General features: G+C 39.6%; 1 protein-coding gene across 7 annotated transcripts in view; it reads right to left on the bottom strand.

Moving 5' to 3' along the window:
• Eph (Eph receptor tyrosine kinase) overlaps positions 1-15944 on the bottom strand; it is a 359408-nt gene that overhangs the window by 106579 nt on the left and 236885 nt on the right. For all 7 annotated transcript variants that reach the window (XM_083135337.1, XM_083135333.1, XM_083135336.1 and 4 more), the window contains exon 3: positions 13082-13161. In XM_083135337.1, the coding sequence (XP_082991463.1) occupies positions 13082-13161 (80 nt within the window). The remainder of the gene's footprint in view (positions 1-13081; positions 13162-15944) is intronic.

Raw genomic sequence — 15944 nt, 5'->3', positions numbered from 1 at the left:
CTAAATATTGGTTGGAACCGAAGTAGAGTAGAGAGACTGTAGTACTTCCGTAAAAATTCGTTTCGACTCTGTAAAATATTTTTGATCCGGTATAACATGTGTATAAGCACAAGTAGACGATTTCTGAACCACCATGTTTTGGCAATCTCTAATAGCAGAATACCAAGAATATTAAAAAGAGTGCAATGCACTTTTTCAGGTATTTCATGCCAGTATCTTCGTTTCTGGAAAGCTACTTCTTTTGTTGCCATACACTCTGTCATCTTTTGGGAGAAAGATAAAACAAATTATTAGTTAATCTCGTTTGACGAGTGTGTTAACACATTTCAAGTTGTTCCTTGTTCAAAGTGTTTCAACCGTCAGATTTATTGTACATTTAACTTGAACTGAAATACAAATTTGCCTATATAAGCAACTACTATCGTAACGTATGTATACGAAGACAAATTATTTGGGATTCATGAAATAAATAAGCACATGGGGAAATAGTCACACACAATATCAAACTACATTCTTTCTTATTTTCACTGTTCTTCACACTTATCTGTGTGTGTGTGTGTGTAATATACAGGGTGAGGCAAAAGTCAGGTTACATAGGAAAACAGCAATGGGCGTGCAAAACTACGCATGATTGTAATGGTTACTGTTACAGTATATTTCAGTATGCACACCATCTGCTTGAATGTTTTCTTCAATACGACGCTTCAGTTGTGGTGGGGGTTATTTGGGAATGGCGCCTGTGATCCTTTCTTTCAGGTGGTTCAGGCTCTTAATTTGGCCTTTACGTGTCCCAACAAGCATTAATCCAGGAGTGTTAGTTCTGGCGAGCGTGGTGTAACCTGACTTTTGCTTCGCCCCGTATATTCTCTATATTTTGAGATTAAACAGCAGACTCTGTCATTCAGAAGCAATCTCCTTTCTTGCGTGTAACCTACGTTCTGTTTTCCTTAGTACTTGTAACACATGAATGACTTTGCCCTCACTGGGAAAGAATTTGATGGAACTGTGGTAGCGTAATATACATGTAACATACATCTTTTTTAACCAGTACAAAAAACTAATTCAGCTGTTTGTCCTGCTTTTGAGGAATTCTTTTCATGCGGAGGGAATTTTTTTTTGTCCCTTGAGGCACGGCTTGGGGGCATTTTTTGTAGAATAAAGGGTAATTTCTTGCCTCCTGTGACGGAATTCCTCGCTGCGGGCCCGGAAGCAGTGTCCAAGCAGCTCATCGCGCGCGCCATATTGCGTGCAGCTCGCAATCTCTTCTCATCGCCCCATTCTACCCTAGAGAAACGTCTCACCTTTAGGACGCTGAGAAAAGTCAACCAGGTTGCGAGGGGAAGGGGAGAACATCCTTGCCACGAGCGGATGGAGCAAGCGGGAATACGCCATATGCTGGGTTTTGATTCCACGAACACGTTCATGCACCAATGTGCCCTTATCGCAAGCCTTATCTCGGCAAGTTTAACATTAATAGGTTGATGCGGGATATTCTCGCACATGCGCAATCACAACAGCTGCGCTATCTTAAATAACAATTTCATTCAAATCCATTTACCTAGGATTTTACGGGAGACGAAGTAAGACGTTTTATTCTTGTTCCCCATCATCATTTTGATTTTTTCTTTAAGGCGAAGCGTGACAGTTACGAACTATATTGCCAGAGTGAGCACTGCTACTTAAAAAAAACCTCCTATGCAAGGGAGTATGAATTGCATCCCACGTTGCAAATGGAAATGATTTTTATAGGTGTTGATAAAAATTTAAGTATTTCCAGAATTCCTTGTATCCCTTGAGGATAAAAAGGCAAAAACTGTTGGGGGGGGGGGCTGGATTGGAAACTTGATGTCGCCTGTACATTATATATTTTACACACATATTTTTATGGAAAAAAATCCTGCAAACGTCCATGGTCATGTATATTTGTTGCTACTTGCCGGCCCCCGTGGCGGAGTGGTTAGCACATCGCGCTACGACGCCAGGAGTCCTGGGTTCGAATCCTGGCCTGGGCATGGATATTTAAATTTCATCATTCATCATATCATCACTCATCCCCATCTTCGCAAGTTAGCCAAAAGTGGCACAAGAAGCGAAGTAAAATAAAGCAAATCAATCAATTTCTTGCTACTTGCTTGAGTTTCTACGTACATTACTGCAATAAACTCCAGTGCTATGCTTCTCACGGATTCACTAATTTTGTTTATTGTGCTTAGCTTTTCTGCCACTTTTGGCTAAGGTGAGTGATGATAGAAAGGGCACTCTTCATGCCCAGGCCGAGATTTGAACCCGGGACCTATGTACTTGAAAACTGAAACCAAAAAACGGTGAACAACCTTTCAGTCCGAAATATATTAATTCACTGCTCACCGGAGGAAGTTGAACAACTGCGCACTTCCAAAACGGCAATAAAAGGATAATATTACAAGGGATGCGGTCGTAACAATCGTCGATTACATCAAGACACACCAACCCTAGCGGAGGGCACTGACGCGGAAAAACCGCAGGTAGAGGGACGCCGCGCGCCATTGTAACCTGGCAAATGGCTCAATGCATAGAAGGGGGAGGATAGAGACATCAGAAATGACAGGCAATGTTTGCTCGAATGGGGCTTTCCATCGATAGCAATTAGTCGGTAAAACACGCTACCCCGGCGAGTTGGTGGCACGCGCGCAAATTGTGCACCTATATCGTCCACTTCCTTTTCTGGGGGGCGGGAGAGCGGGACAAATAAAAACGCGCGAAAAGAGGAATTATGGGAGTTGATAACAACGAGCCGAACAGAAATACCTGAACCTGGTATCACAAGACCGAAGAGAGTGTATGCATGATTTTAGCAAAGCGGTTTGGATTTAACGGGAGTCGAACACGCACAGCAATGTTATCCACTCCCTCCCTCGCACCCTACCCACAAGTAGAAAGCCAGTGGAAGCAGGTCCACGATCGATTTTCCACTTCAAGGGACAGGTTAATCACAGCGGGAGAGAGAGACGGATAACCGGAAAGTGCCGAAGCTGGAGTTATGGTGATTTTTTCCCAACTGGAGATAGGACGACTTTAATTTCCATAATGGAGTTCCGTCTTTGTAGTAGTGTGTCCTCTTTTCTGATAGCGTGCCCTACTTGCATTTCTGGTCTCTTGGCGCGCATCAACAATCCCCACGTCGAGGCGGGTTACGTACAGGTTAGAGCAGGCTTTGGTAGCTGATGTGCACTTGTGAAAACCGACGAGCACTCTTATACTGTCTACGCTAGTGTTGCCACAATCTGAGGTCACGATTCCCCCTTTCAAAGAAATGTATTTCTTTCCCCGTGTTAGGCGACTAGTGCTCTTACGAGGAACTTCCGGCATGACGACGCGTGGTGCCATCTATCTAGGAAGGCATGCATTTCAGGAGTTCATATGGGCTTTTTTGTTCCTTGTCCTGTCAGTATCAGTAATAATCGCCTCCCGAAGTTTATCCCCACTGTGTCAGAATCACCCTGTATTTATTTATTGATTTTGTTTATTTTACTTCGCTCTTCTGACACTACTGAATAATTGCGAAGATGACAATGAGGAAGGGACACGTCCATGCCGATGTTCGAAACCAATCCTGTTGTCGTAGTGTGCTGCACGGAGGCTGGCAGAATCACCCTGTAGTGTGTACAATTCGAGACACTCACATTTCCCGATGATGCTGTCACTGGAAAGAAAACAAACCAAACCGTTTGACTATATTCTTTCTCGGGAAACTATGGAGCAAGGCCGCGGATAGCGATAGAGCGAAGAGAGGCAATGCAAATGGCTGGTAGCTGCAGTCGCTTTTCGCCTCCATGAATTCACTTCCCCTCCCCGTTCATTGGTTGAGCGCTCTCGAGTCGATACTTGCGCAGAGGACTTGTTTTCGTTCACTTGCGCCAGAGATTCCTGATACGGGAGCAGCATACTGCGTAAGATCCATACGGACACGTGCCATTCATTCCACTACTGCCATCGCTCTTATCTATCATTACTTAATAACCCAAAAAAAAACTAGGAAACAAGTGGCACAGCACGTCACCACATCCTATCTGCACCGAACTTGAAAGGGTATCAACTCCAAAAGCAAAATAATCGAGAGGGCAAGCTTCAAAGGACCTCATAGATGACAGGGGCGAACCAAATGGCACTTAACGTACACACGCGTGATGTTTATGAGCTTCCGATATGCGCGACCCGTGACCTCACATGTGGAGGCACAAAAACCAGCGAGAGACAAGAGTTCTTACAAAGCACACCGTCAAGGGTGGTCCGGGTGGAAGGTTTATCCAAGTTCCTCGTTAGTTTGTTTAAGGAATTAGCACCAGCTGGATTCTAGACGTGGTTCTACAGATACTGCGACTTCCTTCAAAGAACATCCATTGCAGTGTTGCCAACTAACATGAAACAAAGCGCCAGATTTACAAATTTATACAAATATTACATTCTCCCACTCTTGGTCTTCAATAGCCCGATTTTTCCCCACCTTCCATCAATAGTACAACAGTAACTGTATTCTCTTTATTCCAGGTCGCTTTTATTTGGGACCTCTCGTCTGCGTACGCTGTAGCCTTGTAATCATGGGTCCCAGGTTCGATTCTCAGTGTGCAGTGTATCAGACGGGTTTATCCACAATTTTCCACTGGGAGGGTAGGTTAAGGTCGTTTTTAGGGATGTGTAAAGTAAATTTCAGGTCAAAAATGACTATAAATTGGGCTTTGGTTACAACATTTAGAGGGGGTGCTGTAAAAAATGTGGGATTATGTGGTTCCGATGCCTTCAATATGGTCTTGTCTTGCCTCCACAGTTTCTTTGCACTGCAAAGTCGTCCCTTCTTCCTGCACACCGACATTCAGTTCTGCCGTCCTTCCCTTGTTGTCTGAATTGTGTCCATCCCCAGTCTGAGCCAGGCCAATCCCGATATACCTGAATATCGACTTTCTAACGTGTGAGGTCGAACCTCAGATTCTGTCCCTCGGAGGATGCGATTTTGGTGGGGTGGTCAAATTGTACCAAACATAGTCAAACTGCACGGGGGTTTGCCACGTTGAATTCCGATCCCTCGTCACGGAAGCCTTTACTTGCCAAGTGGGCGCTGAAAATTATCCTCGGCAGTGTTTTGTTTTTCCAAGAGCCCTGTCAGCATTTCACACCCCATATCCTGCGACTAGGGTTGAGGAGGACAAAAAAGAACCGCCGAGCCTTCTCCATTGTCTGCATCTAGCAACAGCAGAAAAGGTTGTCTACAAAATTGAATCGTATTTCAGGGTAGTGATGACTCCCAAGAACAGTTCAACTCGGAAATATACGAAGAATGTCTTCAGAGGGGAATGAGTTTATAAATATGACGACCTAGCAGGCTGGTTGAAAACAGATACGAGGTGGATACCAAGACATAATCCATGCCTCGGGAACTAAATCTTACTAAATATGAAGGACACGTGTCCTATAACTCACTGGTGGTTAGAAAAGAGAAATACATTCGTCGCTGAAAAAAGGTAGCAGCAAAAGATAGCAGCCCCAACCAGAGGTTTACCCAGAATTTTTCATTTGGGGAAGGTGGAGGTGTAAGTTCGTGTTTAGGGTGGTGTAAAGGTATTTTTAGATGCCAAAATGAATAATTTGAGCCTTTTTGAAAAAAAATATATATATATATATAGTGGAGGAGATTGGGGGGGGGAAGTGTTTTTTTTGGGGGGGTGAATAAATTATTGCCCCAAACAGTGTCGTAAGTATTACAAGGGTACAACAGGTCGTTCCCAATGGTGTGATGGAAACGCCGTCACCTTATACTCAAGGGTCCCGGGTTCAATCCACGGTGGTTAGGATCGGAATTTGAACTGCACTGCACTTAGCAGATTAACGAGATATTGGAGTATGGACTCACGTCTATTATAATCCTCTGTGCTACTTGCGTTCTGCGGCAGCTGGTGGGCGTGAATTAGGAGAAGTGTGGTATTAGAAGAAAAATTGGGTTTTTAATAAGCAAGTGTAACTATTGATTTAATTTTCCCTATTGCCCCATTTCTTTCTCCTATTAGCCCTTCACCTAATTTAGAGCCACCAGCCGCCGCTGCTTGTGTGGTTGTCTTTCATAAATATTGATCTTATTACCATTCATCCTCATCTTCACGACTGGACAAAAGTCCCGATTATCCTATCTGAGCATAAAGTGGGCTTAAACTTTTCTTGGAACAAATTAATGAAATCCTAAACGTTGCCAGCATATCGCGATTGGTTAGCGTACCGTCCTTTGAAGTCAGGGATCATAGGTTCGAATCGCAAAGTAAGAAAAGGGGGAAAGTCCTGCTACCATGTTTAGTGCCCCAGTCCTGGTATGAAAATCTGGGATATAAAAGCATGTGGTTCGATGTTCATTAACGATTCTTTCATCAGCTGTCGGATATTTGGAATCGATTTAGAGTCGTTCCATGTCAAATCACCCAGAGGTGGTTGCTTGACCATTTTGTTAATTTTTTATATTTTCACCATAGGTGGTCTTGCTAGTGACCTGCTCAAAAAGAATTTTTTTTTTTAAAAAATCTTCCGCCATCTTGGATTTCTGCTCATTTTTCATCACTGCGGGAAGCAGAAATGAGCGTTTACAAGGGTTTTGAAAAGAGGTTGCTGTGTGATTTCTATTACAGATGGAATGTTCTAGTTTTCACTGCCTGAAAGTAGAGATTCTGGCCTTTCAGAAAATGTATATATATGTAAGGTAAGAATTAAGTAACTGGGACTTTAATGGGTTTGAATATAACCATCGTAAGGGGAAATTTTGCCAATTTTAAAGGTCTGTAAAATCAAAAGGGCTTGAAACCTCAGGATGGAATTATTTTTGCAAGAACTATGAGTGGAAGGCTTTTCAGCCATGGTGAAACAAATCCGGGGTTGTAAGCCCTTCTGTCCGATTTTTAGTTCCGAAATCCGAAAATTTCCAAAATTTGTGAATTTCAAGGTCAAATATCTCTAAAGGGGGACCTGCCAAAAATTAGAAATTTTGGCCATGGATACTCCTACTAGTACTTAGTAAAACCTGTGAATTTCATTTTGGGGTTCACACCGATGTTCATGTTACAGGCTGCCAAATATCTCTAAAAATTACATCGTGAAAACATTATAATAAATAGGCTTAAAGTGACCTGATTTCCATTATTTTATAATCTAGTTATTTTATAAGGGTAAACAGAAATTAAAATAGATAAACTAGTTAGTTACTAGTTCATATATTTCAAAATATATTTAGTGTGCTTTTGTTAATAAAAATCAAATCAAATCAAAATCACGTCTTGGATTGAGAAGACAAATGTTAGTAATCAAACAAGTGTACTATTATGTCAGTAAGTATATACAAGTTGCATGCACATGTTTCTTAAAGGTTTATGAATATCCAATACTATCAAACCTTACTCAATACATCCACTCTGGTACATAACAATTGTATGCAAAATATAACATAATATATACAACAATTGTCTGCAAAATATAACATAAGCTACCTGTAAAATATGACAAGCATTTAAACGCTTGAGAATATACGTATTCAAGTTCTTCCTCTATTTTTTGTATCCCAGTCACATATACACTGTGATATACACAGTTTACAATTACAATTACACAAGACTTAAAATTACATGAACTGAATCCTGATTTGGACAATTCTAATGATGACGACGAGAAAAAAATTACTTACAAACAATGGATAACAACAGATCGTTGCAATTTGATCACTGTTGTAGAAACAATTTCAGAGTTTAAAGAAAATTTAGCTTCGAAGTTACTGCAATTAAAAAGTCACCACTTTATTGCTCAGAGTCAATCAGAATCTTGCAAAAGAACGAAAGAAAGTCTTTCTCCGGATGAATGTGTAGTGATTGGTGATTTCTCTGAAAACTTCACATTTGTTGTACAAGATGAAATCCAGAGTTACCACTGGATTAACGCTCAAGCTACTGTCCACCCCTTTTGTGTCTACTTTAAGACTAATTCTTCAGATGATCTATGCATCAAAAGTCTTTGTATTATAAGTGACTGCATTGTACACAACACAACTGCTGTTTACGCTTTCCAAAAGCAGCTGATTCCATTTGTTCAAACGTTCATCCCAAATCTAAAGAAAATTTATTATTTCTCAGATGGCTCAGGAGCCCAGTATAAGAACAGAAAGATTTTTTCTAACTTATGTAAGCATAAACAGGACTTCGGTGTGGCTGCTGAGTGGCATTTTTTTTGCCATAAGCCATGTCAAGGGTCCTTGTGATGGGATTGGTGTGACGGTAAAAAGACTTGTGGCAAAGGCAAGTCTGCAGCGACCAACTGAGGGCGATATTCTTACACCAAAGGAAAATATTAAAGGATAAACTTCATTAAGGTGACTGAAAGTGACAAAAAATGAGCAAGGGTTTCTGAATGACCGCTTCAATGAAGCTCATAGATTTGAAGGAACAAGAGATCACCACTGCTACATACCCAAGGACTCTTCAACTCTTCTCATCAGTAGAATATCTGCATCATTTCTCATCAGTAGAATATCTGCATCATTTCAAATTAATCATGTAGAGTTCAGAATTGATGACTCACCACGAATATTTCATTTTAATGAAATAATTGAAAATGACAATGTCGTTTGCATTTACAATAACAGGTGGTATGTAGGTAAAGTAATTGAAATGTCAAAAGAAAACAATGATGTTAAAGTGATGTTCTTCAATCCTGGTGGACCATCAACGAGCTTTACAAAGAAATGATGTTGCTTGGGTGAAGTTGAACAATATAATTGATATTCTGACACCATGTGACTTCACCACTGTTACTGTGAGAACATACAAAATTACTCAACAGAAAAACACAGAACTGTCACTAAAGTTACAAGCACATAAGAAGAAATAGTCCGTTGATCAATCATCTCCGTGCCAATCAGTGTTTTCGGGACCACGCACCAGTCAGATATTTTTTATCCTTTTTTCATGGCTCCATGGATTGAGAGACAGACAAGATCCCCTGTAACTTTGATGTCCATGTGTAGATAGTGTATATATATATATTGATGTAATGTTGTATTATGTGTAGTGATATATGGAATTGTAAATGTCATTGTGATGTAATATATTGAATTGTAAACTGTGTATATCACAGTGGTATATGTAACTAGGATACAAAAAATAGAGGAAGAACTTGAATACGTATATTCTCAAGCGTTTAAATGCTTGTCATATTTTACAGGTAGCTTATGTTATATTTCGCAGACAATTGTTGTATACAGGGTGTCATTTTAATGGCGCCCACGGACCACGGAAACATATAGAGGACATCAAAACAAACAACTTTTCTCAGTAACATTTTTCTCGTTGGTGCGTCGATTCGACGCTACAGCCGTTCGAAAAAGGCCGTTTTGCCGCCTGGATGCTGGCAACCCAACACAACATTTGATCGTATCTGTGACGTCATATCCTGCGGCGAAACAGCGCACGGCAGTGTTGCAAGGAACATACAAATTTTGTGAAAGATTACAAACTACCAACCACATTATTAGTTTTAAAACGAAGCGAGAAACGCGTCCAGTAGACTGAACATCATAGCCTACCAGCCAGAAGATCAGCAGTCATCTAAGGAAAGGGGGAAGTGAACCAACGATATGGGAAATGGTAAAAAACGTATTCAAAATGAAGTGTCAATATAAGATTTTGTCTCAGCCTACATGTAAAATATCATCAACAATAAATGTTATTGGACCAACAGCTTACATATGGCTGTTTACGCCCAGCTACATGTCAATTATATTTGCAAATCTCGTTGCAAGGTTGATATTTACAGGTTTGTGACCAGATGGCTTGCTGTACTTTTGAGCTGATAACGGAAGTATCAGAGGTTCACGTTGTTACATTACAGCTAAAACACGTACAACGACAGTAACAATGTAATTATGAATCAGTAGCGAATATACTGCCCTGTTCACAGTTGCGAACTATTACATGTGTATCCGGTGCGTAGATAAACACAGTCATCGGAGAGCTTGTTTTACTGCTACTTATATCCCTGTATTTTCAACCATTTTTGTCACTGCCTCAAAATTCCAAAGGTAAGCAACACATAATATAATGTATATTCAGGGCATTATGAGTTCTTTCATTTCTATTTTGTCATCTGTTCAGTGTGTCACAGACAACTAGTAGATCAGAAGGACGAAGTGGATAGACTAAATTGTAGATGGCAACTTGGTAACTAGATTTGCAAATATTTGACATGTAAGCTGAGACAAAATTCGATATGACCACTTCCACTTGAATTCTATTTTCTTTCTACCATTTTTCGTATCGTTTGTTTACTTACTGTTAAGTTACAGAATGTGTTTGCTCGTTTTGTTTTACGGTACATAATGTGGCTGATTGTAGCTATGTCATTTTTCACAGAATATGAGTGTTCCTGGCAACCCTGGAACGCATCGCTTCACGACGGGATATGACGTCACAAATGCAATCAAAAGTTGTGTGTGGTTGCCAGCATTCAGGCGGCAAAACTGGCTTTTTTAAACAACTGTAGCACCGAAATGATGCACCAACGAGAAAAATGTTACCGAGAAAAGTTGTTTGTTTTGATGTCCTCTATACGAATCTGTGGTCCGTGGGCGCCATTAAAATGACACCCTGTATATTATGTTATATTTCACATACAATTGTTATGTACCAGAGTGGATGTATTGAGTAAGGTTTGATAGTATTGGATATTCATAAACCTTTAAGAAACATGTGCATGCAACTTGTATATACTTACTGACATAATAGTACACTTGTTTGATTACTAACATTTGTCTTCTCAATCCAAGACGTGATTTTGATTTGATTTGATTTTTATTAACAAAAGCACACTAAATATATTTTGAAATATATGAACTAGTAACTAACTAGTTTATCTATTTTAATTTCTGTTTACCCTTATAAAATAACTAGATTATAAAATAATGGAAATCAGGTCACTTTAAGCCTATTTATTATAATGTTTTCACGATGTAATTTTTAGAGATATTTGGCAGCCTATAACATGAACATCGGTGTGAACCCCAAAATGAAATTCACAGGTTTTACTAAGTACTAGTAGGAGTATCCATGGCCAAAATTTCTATTTTTTGGCAGGTCCCCCTTTAGAGATATTTGACCTTGAAATTCACAAATTTTGGAAATTTTCGGATTTCGGAACTAAAAATCGGACAGAAGGGCTTACAACCCCGGATTTGTTTCACCATGGCTGAAAAGCCTTCCACTCATAGTTCTTGCAAAAATAATTCCATCCTGTGGTTTCAAGCCCTTTTGATTTTACAGACCTTTAAAATTGGCAAAATTTCCCCTTACGATGGTTATATTCAAACCCATTAAAGTCCCAGTTACTTAATTCTTACCTTACATATATATACATTTTCTGAAAGGCCAGAATCTCTACTTTCAGGCAGTGAAAACTAGAACATTCCATCTGTAATAGAAATCACACAGCAACCTCTTTTCAAAACCCTTGTAAATGCTCATTTCTGCTTCCCCGAAGTGATGAAAAATGAGCAGAAATCCAAGATGGCGGAAGATTTTTTTAAAAAAAAAATCTTTTTGAGCAGGTCACTAGCAAGACCACCTATGGTGAAAATATAAAAAATTAACAAAATGGTCAAGCAACCAATTGATTTAAAATTGGGTGATTTCACATGGAATGACTCTTTAACGATTCCTGCAACCGTTTTCAAACGAACCCGCTCGGTGCGGAAACGCCATTACGTCCTACACCTCTTGCGTCTCCCACTTAGGGCACCCTGAATTTTTTCCCCTTCGTTCCACCGGCTAAGCCACAGACTCTGCAGCATGTGGCGTAAAAATAGGCCACCCACTGCAGGGACATTAATTAAAAACCACGTAGGGATTCAACGTCAGGGCTACAGCGGCGCCATCTGGCACTCTGGAATGGGACAGTTGCCGCCAAATCGACAGTCTTTTGTCCAAACGATCTCTTTTAACTCTTGCAAAAGCAAGATGGCGATGTAGAATAGGGGGAAAAAACAACTTATAGTTGTAAGCTGAGTACTTGTGATGTCATTTCAAATTTGTGGACGAAGTGTCTTTTGGCATCTTCTGGATAAAGATTTGGGAAATTCTTCAAAATACGATAGCAATTTGCAATTATTTTCATTTCTTTATAAGAAGCTATCTCCTACTCTACAGAATACTTGGGAGGCAAATGGCGAGGATTACTTGCCAGGTTTGGCACCAGGCTAGGTGAATCCCAGAGCCGATCCATCATGGGGACATTGCTTGAATCGAATATGTTTATACATATAACACAGAAAAGTAAAAGCATCAGCTGAAACAAAAACAGGCATGAAGTGTGTAGCTCGGACCAAATGTTTAAGTGTATCATCAAAAAAGATGCATGACGGTACATAAAAACTCATCAATTAATGCATTTAAGTACAATTGGACAAAAACTCACTTGCATCATATGATGGAGTTTGGCGTTATCTTTACAAACGATGTGCAAAATCCATCAACGTAAAACCTGATTCGTGGCAAAGGCCAAAAAAACTCACTTTAGTGCATCAAATAGACTGCTTACATTTGCTATTATGTGTGTAATAAATGAAGGCCTCGGGTGTAAAACATGGTAAGTGCCATTTTTGGTAACTTTTGAGTTACAAAGTAAAATGTACCATCCTTCTACAGTAGCTATACCTTCTAACTCAGAAATGACCAAAATGTCACTTACCATGTTTTACACCCGAGCCCTTCAAATATGTTGTTCCAAATTGAAATATCGAAACTTGTCTAGTATCTTATACTGCAAAGTCAATGAATTCATTAGTGCTATGTAACATGCACAACATTAGTAGATTATCTGAATTACGTCAATACTTTCAGACCGAGCTACCCAACTGAATCACACACGGCAGACACTCACTGCCGCTTGGATAATGCAAAAAAATCTCTGAAATAAGGTCTCCATGATCACTTTTAACAAGGAATTTGATTTCTCAGCTATGTTGGAATTTCCCAAGATGGCAACACTGATGCCGAAAAAACAAATAAAACAGAAAAATAAATGAGATACTCACTCCTGGCGTAACTGCCTGAGGTCCATACGGGTACCGTGTCCAATCCAAAGATGATTCCAATGTCGTATCTAGAAGCACCACTGAAAAAAAGAAAATAAAAAGCAATGAGTATCTCGACGAAGGGCATTAAAAATAGATTTTATGGCAACATATATAATATAGGACGGGTGAAGGGTGCTAGGAAGAAACACTAAAGGCTCCTAAGGGCACAGAAGTTAAATTTCATTGACCTTAAGAGACACTTAACCTCACAGAGTATCACCTCACTCATTCTCCCAGCTTATCTTTTTTTTAATTTTAAATTAATTTTTCATGAACTCTGGAGGAAGGACATTTTAAGGAGAAATGCGTGTTATGGCTAGGCCTCCTGATAAGGCCTGTGGAAGCTCTCTTCGTGTTCGTGCGTCATCATTTGTAGGTTATGCAAAGCATCATTATATCATCAGTCACAAGATATCAAAATATTGCAACTATTAACCTCGTCTATAGTCTTTTTCACGTTCAGAAGACACAATGGGCTCTTATGGGCAATGCTTTTCTTATGGGAAAATACGAGCGCGCTGTTGTGAAATATCTCGATTTACAAATTTAGCTTATGTAAAATCGGTACCTGCAGTTTTGCAGGAAATTTTGTAGAGAATACGATGGTGAACACAAAAAACTGGTAACTTGCTTACATATTTTTAGATAAATAAAAACGCAAATTTTCTGTGAAAACAATTTTTTTTTACATTGTTTTTATTTCTAACGTTGAAACATGCCGTAAAATTGAAGCATTCATTATGAAAAAAATTGACACTGTTACTGTTATATTCAAATAAAGTATGTGGAGATTTTTTATATTCGTGCAGTAGAAAATGTCGTCGCTGGCCATTTTTTTGTTCTGTAATTCCAAGTGAAAACTTCCAGCGACAAAGTTGTGAAGAAAATAATGAAATTATTTTTTATAACCACTCAAAGGTTCCCAGAAATATTACTTCCATGCATTTGGAGTTTCTTTTTAACCCGAACCGCGCGCGAAGTAAGGGGACGTTGTCTGGCCATCTTGAGCCGACTCACCGCAGCATTCCGGCTAATCACCACCAAGTTTTCGAGTTGTTATTTTATTTCCATTCAGTAAAAATATTAACTTCATGCAGTTTGTTACAATAGAATTTCAATTACTTTAATTTAATAATTGACAATTATTTCCAACGCCGCTATTGTGAGCAACATTAGTGCTGTTGCAAATAACGTTGTTTTTGTTTACATTACTGTCGACATTAATACTGAAATGAAGATCACCTTTCAGTTTCCAACGTACACATAAAGTCATAGGCAATAATGAATTTATATATATATATGTAACACATTACCATATATCAATGTTATTCTATGAAATAATTACAGAGAAAGGCGAATGAATATTAAATGTGCCTGTGTATTAAATTAAATCTAATGGGAAAATGACATGCTAATGAACTGTAATGTTCACAGTATAATATTAATAATTACATATAATTGTCATTATATATACAAAATATGTAAGACCTTCATTATGAAGGAAGCTCATCATTTCCCGGCGACATGAGCTAGCGTTGTATTGGCAACACTGTGCGGTTTCTCCATAAGCGCCGTTGTGTCTTCTGAACGTGAAAACGACTTTAGGAATACTACGTTCCAAATACGTGAATATTTCTGCCTGTTCAACATACATTTCTGACTGTGATCCTCATTTCGTGTTGCGATCATAACCTAGCAGTGATGACCTTTTTATAAGAATGCACTGCACTGCTTATATACGGTGCACAAAAATGATTGCTATTCGCTTTATAAATCCAAAAGACTATGCTGTATTACTTGACTTAATAATAATAATAATAATAATAATAAGGAAGCGAATAACCGCCATGGTCTATATCAATGGTCTTTAACCTTCGCGAGACCACGGACCGGTAAATTATTATTTTATAAGTTCATGCATCAGTCCCAATTTAACTTTATTCAGTAATACGTATCCTATAAATATAATATTAATAAATAAATTATAGCATAATAAAAAAAATCATGGCGTAGTGGTAGCGTCGCAGCCTAGTAATCAAGTGGTTCTGGGTGTGATACCGGTTGAGGCACATAGCGCTTCGAATCCCATTTTTCTAATGATTAGCCTATCTGTGCATAAAGTGGAATTTGTCTGGACTTGTTCAAATATAAAAATGGGTTTATATTACAATGATTGATTTGGTATCTTTAGTGTGCTTTTCTGCCAGATTTGGATAATCGCGAAGATGATATGAGTGCAGTGGCGTATGCTGAGTCCAAAACCCGTACTAGCTCACTATGACACGTGGTCCTAGGCTATGAAGGAAGAGAGAAGACTACTGTATAGGCTCGCATAAACCCTTGGTATAAGTGGTCAGTGGTCAGGCCCATTTTGCTCGCTCTTGACGTTACCATCCCAAAGGGAGTCAGGTTGCCAACTCCTAAGAGTTCAGGCTGCCAACCCCTGAGAGTTCAGGCTGCCAACCCCTGAGAGTTCAGGCTGCCAACCCCTGAGAGTTCAGGCTGCCAACCCCTGAGAGTTCAGGCTGCCAACCAATGAGAGTTCAGGCTGCCAACACCTGAGAGTTCAGGCTGCCAACCCCTGAGAGTTCAGGCTGCCAACCTCTGAGATTTCAGGCTGCCAACCTCTGAGAGTTCAGGCTGCCAACCTCTGAGAGTTCAGGCTGCCAACTCCTGAGAGTTCAGGCTGCCAACTCCTGAGAATTCGGGTTGCCAACTCCTGAGAATTCGGGTTGCCAACTCCTGAGAATTCGGGTTGCCAACTCCTGAGAATTCAGGTTGCCAACTTCAGAATCGCCATTTTTTCTTATTGAAATTAGTA

This window comes from Lepisma saccharinum, chromosome 14 (assembly GCF_977018435.1).
Source record: "Lepisma saccharinum chromosome 14, izLepSacc3.1, whole genome shotgun sequence".
NCBI lineage: Eukaryota > Metazoa > Arthropoda > Insecta > Zygentoma > Lepismatidae > Lepisma > Lepisma saccharinum.
The sequence above is the reverse complement of the archived record's forward strand: the minus strand, read 5'-3'. Positions and strand labels throughout refer to the sequence as shown.